We start from the raw sequence: 11,367 nt of genomic DNA, 5'->3' as shown, positions 1-11,367 counted from the left end.
AGATATAGGTTTTTGTAATCTGAAAATATAAAAACAGCAAGGTAACTAATGGTAAAAGTGAGCACAAACGGTATTGCAATGCGTTGAAACAAGGCCTAGGGTTCATACTTTCGCTAGTGCGAGTTCCCTCAACAATAATAACATAATTGGGTCACATAACTATCCCTTAACATGCAACAAAGAGTCACTCCAAAGTCACTAATAGCGGAGAACGAACGAAGAAATTATGATAGGGTACGAAACCACCTCAAAGTTATTCTTTCCAATTGATCCGTTGGGCTATTCCTATAAGTGTCAGAAACAACCCTAGAGTTTGTACTAGAATAACACCTTAAGACACAAATCAACCAAAACCCTAATGTCACCTAGATACTCCAATGTCACCTCAAGTATCCGTGGGTACAATTATACGATATGCATCACACAACCTCAGATTCATCTATTCAACCAACACATAGAACCTCAAAGAGTGCCCCAAAGTTTCTACCGGAGAATCACGACGAAAACGTGTGCCAACCCCTATGCATAGGTTCATGGGCGGAACCCGCAAGTTGATCACCAAAACATACATCAAGTGAATCACGTGATATCCCATTGTCGCCACAGATACGCATGGCAAGACATACATTAAGTGTTCTCAAATCATTAAGGACTCAATCCGATAAGATAACTTCAAAGGGGAAACTCAATCCATTACAAGAGAGTAGAGGGGGGGAAGAAACATCATAGGATCCAAATATAATAGCAAAGCTCGCGATACATCAAGATCGTATCACCTCAAGAACACGAGAGAGAGAGAGAGAGATCAAACACATAGCTACTGGTACATACCCTCAGCCCCGAGGGAGAACTACTCCCTCCTCGTCATGGAGAGCACCGGGATGATGAAGATGGCCACCAGAGAGGGATTCCCCTCCCCCTCCAGCAGGGTGCCAGAACGGGTCTAGATTGGTTTTCGGTGGCTACGGAGACTTCTGGCGGCGGAACTCCCGATCTATTGTGCTCCCCGATCGTTTTAGGGTATATGGAGATATACAGGTGGAAGAAGTACGTCAGGGGAGCCAAGAGGGACCCACGAGGGTGGAGGGTGCGCCCAGGGGGGTTGGGCGCGCCCCCCTGCCTCGTGGCTTCCTCGTTGCTTCCCTTACGTGGACTCCAAGTCTCCCGGGTTGCTTTCCTTCCAAAAATTAAGTTCCGTGAAGTTTCAGGTCAATTGGAATCCATTTGATTTTCCTTTTTTGCGATACTCTAAAACGAGGAAAAAATAGAAACTGGCACTAGGCTCTAGGTTAATAGGTTAGTCCCAAAAATCATATAAAATAGCATATAAAGGCATATAAAACATCCAAGGTTGATAATATAATAGCATGGAACAATCAAAAACTATAGATATGTTGGAGACGTATCACTTATATGCGGTACTACCGCCCCAAGGTTCATGTTTTGTTGCTCCTTTTCCCTGTTTCTTCCGCCCGAGCGGTAGTACCGCTCGTGGAGCGGTAGTATCGCTCGTGTGCGGGCTGAGCACATAACGGTTGGATTTTCCCCCTCCTATAAAAGGGGGTCTTCTTCCCCAATGAACCTTATCCCTTTGAGCTCGTGTTCTTTCCCCATTGTTGACCTTCTTCGAGCTTGCTAACTCTCAATCCCTCCATGGATTCTTGCTAGTTTTTGAGGGAAAAGAGAGAGGAGATCTAGATCCACATTTCCACCAATCACTTTCTCCTCTATGTGAGGGGAACCCCTTGGATCTAAATCTTGGAGTTCTTCGTGTTCTCTTCTTTGTTCTTTCTCTCATTTTCCTCCCTAGCATTTGTTGCTTTGGTGGGATTTGGGAGAGAAGGACTTGGGCACTCTCTGTGCCTTTGCCATTGCATTTGGTGCATCGTTTTGAGTTCTCCACGGTGATACGTGGAAGTTACAAGTTGAGAAGGTTATTACTCTTGGGTACTTGGTACCCTTGAGCTTGTTCCTCTTGGGTGCTTGGGCTCCCTAGACGGTTGAGGTCACCTCGGAGCCATATTCTATTGTGGTGAAGCTTCGTGGTGTCGTTGGGGAGTTAACCCCAACCTTTGTGGTGTTCGGAGATCAATCATTGTGGTGTAAAGCTCCGAGCAAGCGTCGGGGTCTCCAATTAAGTTGTGGAGATCACCCCGAGCAATTTGACGGGTTCCGGTGACCGCCCCCAAGGGTTGCCAAAGTGTACGGGTTCGGTGACCGCCCCCATGGGTTGCCATTTGTACGGGTTCGGTGACCGCCCCCAAGGGTCCCTTAGTGGAATCACGACATCTTGCATTGTGCGAGGGCGTGAGGATATTATGGTGGCCCTAGTGGCTCCTTGGGGAGCATTGTGCCTCCACACCGTTCCAAACGGAGATTAGCATCCGCAAAGGTGTGAACTTCGGGATACATCGTCGTCTCCGTGTGCCTCGGTTATCTCTTACCCGAGCCCTTTACTTATGCACTTTACTTTGTGATAGCCATATTATTCTTGGTCATATATCTTGCTATCTCATAGTTGCTTATCTTGCTTAGCATAAGTTGTTGGTGCAAATAGGTGAGCCTAGTTGTTTTAGGTTTTATGCTTGACAAATTAACTGCTAGGTTTATTCCGCATTTGTTCAAGCCTAAACCGTAATTAGTTTAAAACGCCTATTCACCCTCCCTCAAGGCGACATCCATGATCTTTCACACACTGATGTCATTGCACGAACCTGGCGTGCCAAAGAAAGCATGCCAAATCCACAAGTCCTGCGATGCCACTGCTTCAAGTATGATGGTGGCTTCTTGTACATGACCTTGGTATTGTCCACGCAAACCTTTTGGACAGTTCTTCCAGTGACAGTGCATGCAATCAACTGAACCTAGCATACGGGGAATCCTCTTGCTGCTCCAATTGCCAACAATTTTTCTGTGTCCTCCACAGTTGGCCCTCTCGGGTACTCTGGTCCGAACACCTTCACCATAGTGCGTGCAAATTGCACCGTGTTTTCAAGACCATGGTCTCCCCTATCCAGATTCCTGCATCAATTGCATATGTTGCTTTACAATAAGCAAGCATCCTGACATCGGCAGTGCTTTTTTACAGAGGAGAGAAAGAAAGTTTTTCGCAACAATCCTTCGTAATCTTGAAGTTGCCATCAACCTTCTCTGCGCCTTCCACTACCCGCAAGAACAAGTTTATGCTCATCTAGTAGCGACGATGAAAGAAGGTTCCGTGGAATGTTTGGACAACTGCGAAGTAGTCCGTGAAAAGTCGTGCGCCGGCAATCCTATCACGTGGAATCACTCTCCTACCCTTGATGGAACCCTTAAAGTTTAGGACGTGCTCCTCTACCTTCTCGAACTCCTCTTGGATGCTCATCATCATCATCATCATTCCAGCATCCTCATCGTCTGAATCCAACGACGCGATGAACTTGTTGAATATGAATTCATCAAGATCATCATTTCCATAGCCATCATTCCACGCCGAATCCGTTAGAGACCTAGAAATAATGGCCCAAAGGATCAAAAACCGGCTCGGACATTTCACCGAACACGTAGAGTGCAGGGTGAAAATATGGGAGAGTTTGACGTACCGGGGTGCTGTCCGGTGGCGGCCTGGTCGGCGGCGGTGTGCGTTGGGGCGTCCGATGGTAAAGCCCTGAGTTGGAGTAGGCAACGGAGGATTGATACCGGCAGAAGTCTGATTGCGGCAGTGCGCAGAAGGGTGAACAAAGAAAAAAGAGTGACGCTCGAGCAAGGAGAGGGGAGACGGATATGATCAAATTGGCACGGGCCCCAACGGTCAGTCCTACGTGACGGACGCGTCCATGCGTCCCGTAGCCGTCCCAGATATGAGCCGGATATAAGAAGGTTGTTCCATAGCCGCCCCAGATATGAGCCGGGTATGAAAAGGCCATCCCATAGCCGCCCAAGATAGGGGCCGGTTGGATGACATTTTTTCATTCGGACACTGATCATGTTTGGAACGGGTCTGGCGTCCGGTTGTAGATGTTGTTTGCTGGGTGCAGAAAGCCTGGAAGGGAAGAGAAAAAGGGCCGGCCAGATACTCCTTTCGCCACAGTTTTCGCCAGGAATGGACGCAGCACCGTGCGAGCGTTCCGAAAGAAACTTTGGTGCGTCGACGAGAGGTAGGCAAAAACCCATTGCCTCTCTCGACGAGGTAGGTATGCCGGTCTTGCGGTGCTGCCGAACTGATGACACTCCCTTTTTCCAGATCCAGCTGCCAGTGCAGACCAATCTGTAAACGCAACCGAGGATGGCTGCTAAACTAATAAAAGCATCTCTTCATGCTTTGAGCGTGGACCCTCGCTACGCTAACAGAGACATTAACAAACCACATGGCACTGTTGTACTAGTACCATACTGCTGCGAACGCTCGTAAATGATTGGCAGAAGAATGAAAAAATACTCCAAATTTCTGCCGGTATACATACACTGCAGTAGTACTTTGGTATGGGTTTGCTGATGAATTTTCTGCTCTAATAGATGAATTATCAGCTACTTTCCGTCTGGGTTTATTTGACCCCGTTTTATTTGGGTCAAAGCTTGGTCATAAATTTAACTAGTAAAATATAAACTACATGACCTAAAAATAATGTTGTGCAAAACTTGTTTTGAATACAAATCCAATAGTGTATCTTTTGTGATATATACCTCATATTTTGTTGTTGTCATAGATAGTCAAATTTTGATATTATATAGTTAGAAATTCTCATGTATGTTTGCATGTTGTCGTGAGCCTTTTCCTGCACATGTTGCATGCTTGTATGTTGAGAGAATTGGATTAATGCAGCTATCTATTTAGATATTGAAAATACATATGTTGCAGAGTATTCTGTCTGAGTGTGTAAACAGGGGTTCATATTTTTACTTTTTTCTTGGAAATTGAGGCACATCAACTGATAGAGGACTATTTATGATCGTAACTCTATAGCCGACACATGAAACATAAGGAACCCCCTAACTAGCATGCGAGTCCAGGCTAATACATGCTTCTTTTTTGAGAGGGTACAGTAAGTAGCACATATACAACCACACCGCAGCAGTTTTGTGGTTTTCTAAAGCACATTACATACGCAAATGCTCGTATATACACGCATACACTCATTGCTATGGACGCACACGTGCACACCCGACCCTCATCATAGGCACGTCGTAGTCGACGGAAACATCTTCTCCCATTGAACGTGCATTGCCAGGACTTGAACCTTGGTAGGCTGGGGTTACCACTATCCTCCAAACCATCCAACCATAAGTTGGTTAGCAACAGTTTTGTGGGTTGTAATCTCAAAAGAGAAATGTATATTTTGCACTAGCGAAGTTTATCGTTTCTACGCCTAGGCGCAACAACAATGTCATGAAAAAATATACGGTGAAAACCAAGTAAAACCCATGCTTGAAATGTTTAAAAGACACTTTAAAACATTGTGTCACATGCTTTGGATGTTTTACAAATATGTAAGATTTCAAATTCAAATTTAATTTCACTTAGGAGCTAAAAAATCGTCATCAAACCCAACAATTTTACATGTTTCACATTTGAGGGTTGCTGAATTTTGTTTTTTCATAACTCAAACACGAACTCGCGAAGTTGAATTTGAAACTGAAATCTTCTTTTAGGGGATTTGAAACTGAAATCTAACAGGGCTTTAGAACGTCTCATCTCCAATAACTTCATTTTTAGATTTTTTGAAACACGACTATCACTTGGTTTTCACCGGATACTTTCTCCGATGTTTTGCCGTACTCTAGGGGGAACTATACTCTTTTTACATTTCAGATATTATTAACACGTGATGGACAAGACTTCAACCCAACAAGATAAGGTCGTATTTTCTCGCAAAAAAAAAAACAAAACAAGATAAGGTCGTCTTGCCTCTCCCATTGGCTGGCTCCAGTTAGGCGTCTTTTACTATCAGCACTGCTAGTAGTATATCCAGTGAGCATGGCCCACGTCGTTTTCATTGTTGTTGAGAACGCAAAAGGGATCAGAGGTGCCTGCTTACCTAGGCACAAACTTTTTCTGAAAATGACCTACTTAGGTACAATCACCAAGAAAGAAATATCGGCCGAGCATCCCTTGAGGGCAGGGCAATACGGCATGACACCTTTGGGAGAAAGGAATATTTCCTGCAATTGCGGAGTAAAAATGTAAACACCTGATCCAACTATCTTAATTTCTCTTATCTCTATGTATTTTAAACATAATTAATCACATACACGAATAATGCGCACGACACTAGATCTATATAATCGCACGCACACACTATATCCCTAGGAATGCACGTGCGCGTGCAAATTTATGAACGCACAGACGTATACCTTATCCATATGCACACACACACATGCAAACTCGAGTTCTATGAACACCTCCAAAAGACTTAAGTCAACACGTCATAGTACTGAAAATAAAAGCACAGCGTAGAAAAGTCTGAAACAAATCTAAAAAAATATGCAAACACCTGTGTCAAGTCTAACACTTCAAACCTGATGGGTTGATTTTACCACAAGAAATCTGACCCTAAGCTATGCTTAGTTCGGCATATGTAGAAAGAAGCGTCGTCACCTAGTAAATCTAAGTATAAGTATATGGTACTAAACTACTCCACATGTTCCTAAATATAAGTCCTTTAGATATTCCATACGAACTACATGTAAAGCAAAACGAGTGAATGTACACTTTAAAACATGTCTATATACATCCGTATGCAACCCTAAAAAAATCTCTAAAAAGACTTATATTCAGAAACGGAGGAAGTACTCCCTCCTTTCCAAATTACTCGTCTCAGAAATGGATGTATCTAGAACTAAAATACATCTAGATATATCCATACCCGCGACAAGTAATTTGTAACGGAGGGAGTAGTACTTAACGTCTTATATTATCGGACGAAGAGGTGTGATTTTATACAACAATAGCGATTTTTAAAGTTTTATTAGTGAATTTTTATATTCATTTCTATGACGAGTAATTCAAAACGGAGAAAGTATCTGAATCCTCATGGTTAAAAACAACGATTAGCCCTTAATATACTTTTGAAACCAACGAAGCTTTGTGGAGCAAACGAAATCAACGCAGCCCGATTGACTTAATTAACGTGTCAACATTACCGCGCCACCATTGATAAGTACTTTCGCCGAAACAAAACAAATTAGGTTAACACGAGCAGATAAGCATCAAGCCAGCAGCCAGAAATGCATGGAGACAAAAACAATTTACTACTTCTACTGACGACCAAGAGAAAACTCCGGGTGCACGTATGACAATTTACTACACTTCCGGCAGCTCGCCAGTTTAGCCGCACTCTCGCTGACCTCCGGGCCCACCGAATCCGCCCCCCAATCACCGATCCCCTGTTCCGCTAAGCCCACCCGGGCACGCCCACGCCCGCCCCCACGTACGTGCACGCGCCCACAAAGACCACCCGACCACCACCACCTCCCCCCTCCCTCCGGTCGCCTCCGGCCTTGCCTCGCCCCCTCGCCCCTCCCCCCGCCGCCTGCCCCGGCAGCCCGTCCCTGGCCCCCATGGCGGCCGCGGAGGTGTACTCGCCGACCGCGGCGGCGGCGGCGCAGCACCAGCAGCGCGGGAAGGCGGCGACGCAGGCGTGGCAGGCGGTCGTCGGCTGGATCGGCTTCCTCCTCCAGGTCCTGCTCCAGATCCTCCGCGGCACGCCCTCCTGCGCCCAGCTCCTCTCCTTCGTCGGCTTCCGCTACCCGCTCCTCTCCTCCGCCTCGGCCGCCCCCGACCAGCCGTCGCCGGAGGTGGCCTTCATGCCGCTCCGCTCCGAGATCCCGGCCGACGCCGCCCCCGTCCCGGCGCCCCCGCCTGAGCCCCTCCAGCGCCTCACGGTACGGGAAGATTCGGTTTTTCATTGGGTTCCTTGGAGCTATTTGCTGTTCCGGTCAGGGAGCAATAGATACTTTGGAAGGGGATGGATTCCATTTCGATAGGAAGTGGATGCAGGAGGAGTGTCTCCATCCAATTGCCGTCCATTTCTGTCTTCGGGCTGGTGAATTTGGGATTAGGCGGAGGGGTTGGTTTGAGCTAATTGGGTGTTCTTCCTGGTTAATTCAGTTAGCTTTGATTGATAGTGTGTTTTATTTGCTGCTGAATTAGTATATTTGCTATAAAGCAGGCCATTTCGGGTTGTTGGGTGGTAAAAAATCGTCTTCTCCGATTACGAGCACCTAGAGTCACTTGTGTTGCAAATCCAAAACAAAAGCTTAGTTGATGTTAGTAGCCACTTCAATCCCAAAACAAGGGCTTATTGATTTATTAGCCAACAACTGCATTAATCTCATCTCTAGACAAGGGCTGGTTTAGAGAATTTACAGGATCCCGGTGCTGCTACCTTTACTGGATCAAATACTCCCTCCGTCCAGAAATACTTGTCCTAGAAATGAATGTATTTAGACTTATTTTAGTTATAGATACATCCATTTTATCCATTTCTAGGACAAGTATTTCCAGACGGAGGGAGTACTTAATTAGGCAATATATTGTTTCTGGTCACTGATCTTGTACTAGTCAATTTGCGAGAGACCATTTCTGGGAAACTTCTTGTCGCTGCTGTTACTTGAGAAGATATCTGAGCCTGCCCCTCAATACTGGCAGCGTGATTGGATATGAATTATGATATTACGCATTTGGTCATGATAGATGAATCGGCATGTGTGCTGTTTTACTGGCACATACACTCATAACAGTGTTTCTTATAAGCATACTGTATTTAGTATGATGAGCTTATGGCTTCCCACAAAATAGAATCAACTGAATTAATATTTGTGTTAAAACTAAATCCAAGCCACATTTAGTGTGAAGTCAGCTTTAACGATTCTGCTATAAACTCATTCATTATCTCTGAACAAATATGGACTACCTTTTCAGGTAGTGCTTGACCTGGATGAGACTTTAGTTTCTGCGTACGAATCATCTGGTCTTCCTCCTATTGTACGCACCCAAGCTGTTGAAGCTGGATTACATTGCTTTGACATGGAGTGCATATCAACTGATAAGGTACCAAACTTCTGCTCTTGCTACTTTATTGTGTTATCCTTTTAATCATTACTGATAAAGGACTATTTTCTTGTGTGAGCTGTAAAGGATGTTGAAGGGAAACAAAAGGTGAATCATGTTACTGTTTTTGAACGTCCTGGTCTGCATGAGTTCTTGCAGAAAACTAGTGAGTTCGCAGATCTTATCCTCTTTACAGCGGGTTTAGAAGGTATGGTGGCTGCTAATATTTTATTCATCTCTCTCTCTCTCGTCACATGATCCCAATCAGCTTCCTCACCATACCTGTCCAAATTTCTCCTCAGGTTATGCAAGACCTTTAGTGGACATAATAGATGCTCATAATAGGTTCAAACTCCGTCTCTATCGTCCATCAACTGTTACTACGTAAGTGTTACAGAAACTTCCCCATAGGGATAGGATACAAGTGATTTTGTAACGTCGTGCTGCTGCTGCTGCGTCTTGATGATAGCCATCATTACTTTGCTTTCTGTCATGTGTACACAACTAATCAGTTGAATGTTACATGCAAACCAGCAGTTCTTTAGGTGGAAAAGCACATGTAGTTTATTTATAATTTGTATGAGTTCAATACTAGAGATTGGTCGTTTCCCATCAATTTGAGTGACAAACTGACAATATTAACACAATCCTTTCTTTTAAGGCATGCCATGCACTGAATGTACCATACAGTGGGTGATTACCTGAAAAGATTAGATTGAAGATGGTAATCTGCAGTGTTTGAGTAGTGTAAGGATTAGAGCGACGATGATATCTACAGTCTGCAATGTTGGGGGGGCATGACCCTGGATCTCTGCGGTGCAATGCCAGCCATGAAGGGTGCCACACTGCAAAGGCAGGGTGGCCAGAATATAAGGGATTTATTGTCTCTTCTTCATGGTCCATCCATACCCTTCGTCATGCCTTATAGCGCCAATTTTAGAAAAAGAAGGAAGCAGCTCATCAATTCTGCTTGCATACAAGGCATGTCCCTGTGCTAGTCTTTAGTAATGAATCGATGGTGCTTTCTTCGGCTCTGCATGCATGTTTTTGCATGTAATACTTTGTTTGGAGTAGGACTGGCTGATAGTGCATATAATACTTGTTTGCCAATAACCTAACACAATACAGTAGCGGGCCAGTTCATTTTCTGATATCAGTGGGCGTGTACAATTTCAGGGAATACAGAGAGCATGTGAAAGATCTTTCGTGCCTGTCAAAAGATTTCAGTAGAATCGTCATTGTCGACAACAATCCGTTCAGCTTCATAGTGCAGCCTTTGAATGGAATACCTTGTGTTCCATTTTCAGCTGGACAACACTCAGACGATCAAGTAACTGATAATGGACACCCGTCATTCAATGGTTCCGGTCCTCTAATTTGTACATGTTCATTGATATTCCTTTTTGTACTGTTTTTCAGCTGATGGAGGTTATCTTCCCGCTCCTGAAGCATCTCTCTGTCCAGAGAGATGTGAGGCCAGCCCTGTACGAAAGGTTTCATATGCCAGAATGGTTCCAAAAGCATGGGATCCCTCGAACTGATCAGGCTCTCTAAGACTTGTTTAGGTGGAGAAGAATCAAGTGCCTGCCACGCCATATGTCCCTTAGGGGGAGAGCACTTGTACATTATTATTTATATTCATTTTTAGATTCTCTTCCCTGATATAAGATCATGTCATTGTTCATACAGAATTGCCATGTCTGGAGGTAAAAGGAAATGTAATCTAGCAGAATGTCACATTTGTATTGGTGTCAACATCAATTGTTGTATATCACCTTTGTTGTAAATTTGCTTGTTGATAGCTCATTTAATCTAATGCACAGTTCAAGGTCTATAGCTATGATGTCAAGAGGCTACATCAACTGACATTTAATCAAGGTTTCAGTCAGAAATTATGTTTGTGGAAATTCGCAAACAAACAAACAAATTTGTTCAGGGAATTTTACCAGCATTTTTGCCAAAATCATGTGTTTATAAATCTAACCGTCTGATATTTACATAGGCCTAAGACCAATAAGCATATAATTAAATCACTAAGGAATCACACAAGACTGGATTTTTAAGCTTGCTGACATTCAAATTTTGTCAGAGTCTCTTTAGCCTGAACTCTGGACATGAGAGGAGGCACTGAAGCTTCTTCCTTATCTGAGTTTCTGGGCGCGGAAATCGCTGGAACTTCGTATCTGGCTGATAATCTGTGCGGCCTCGTCAAATCTGTATGCTCTCTCGTACACGCCGGCGGACACGAGATAGAGCTCCCTCTTGTCGATGCTGGGGTCATGGCTAAGCTCGCCGACCAGCCGCTCCAGCGCCTCGAAGTCCTGCTGAGCGCCCAGCAA

At 44.5% G+C, this 11,367-nt stretch overlaps 1 protein-coding gene across 1 annotated transcript; it reads left to right on the top strand.

Moving 5' to 3' along the window:
• Positions 1-7,398: 7,398 nt before the first annotated feature.
• On the top strand, positions 7,399-10,862 carry LOC125545204 (CTD small phosphatase-like protein). Its single transcript, XM_048709087.1, has 6 exons — positions 7,399-7,860; positions 8,900-9,028; positions 9,116-9,236; positions 9,331-9,412; positions 10,205-10,358; positions 10,448-10,862. The coding sequence occupies exons 1-6, from the start codon at positions 7,537-7,539 to the stop codon at positions 10,580-10,582; spliced, it is 945 nt and encodes a 314-aa protein (XP_048565044.1). The 5' UTR covers positions 7,399-7,536; the 3' UTR covers positions 10,583-10,862.
• The last annotated feature ends 505 nt before the right edge of the window (positions 10,863-11,367 follow it).

Source organism: Triticum urartu, chromosome 3 (genome assembly GCF_003073215.2).
Source record: "Triticum urartu cultivar G1812 chromosome 3, Tu2.1, whole genome shotgun sequence".
Classification (NCBI taxonomy): Eukaryota; Viridiplantae; Streptophyta; class Magnoliopsida; order Poales; family Poaceae; genus Triticum; species Triticum urartu.
This window is presented reverse-complemented; position numbering and strand designations above follow the sequence as displayed.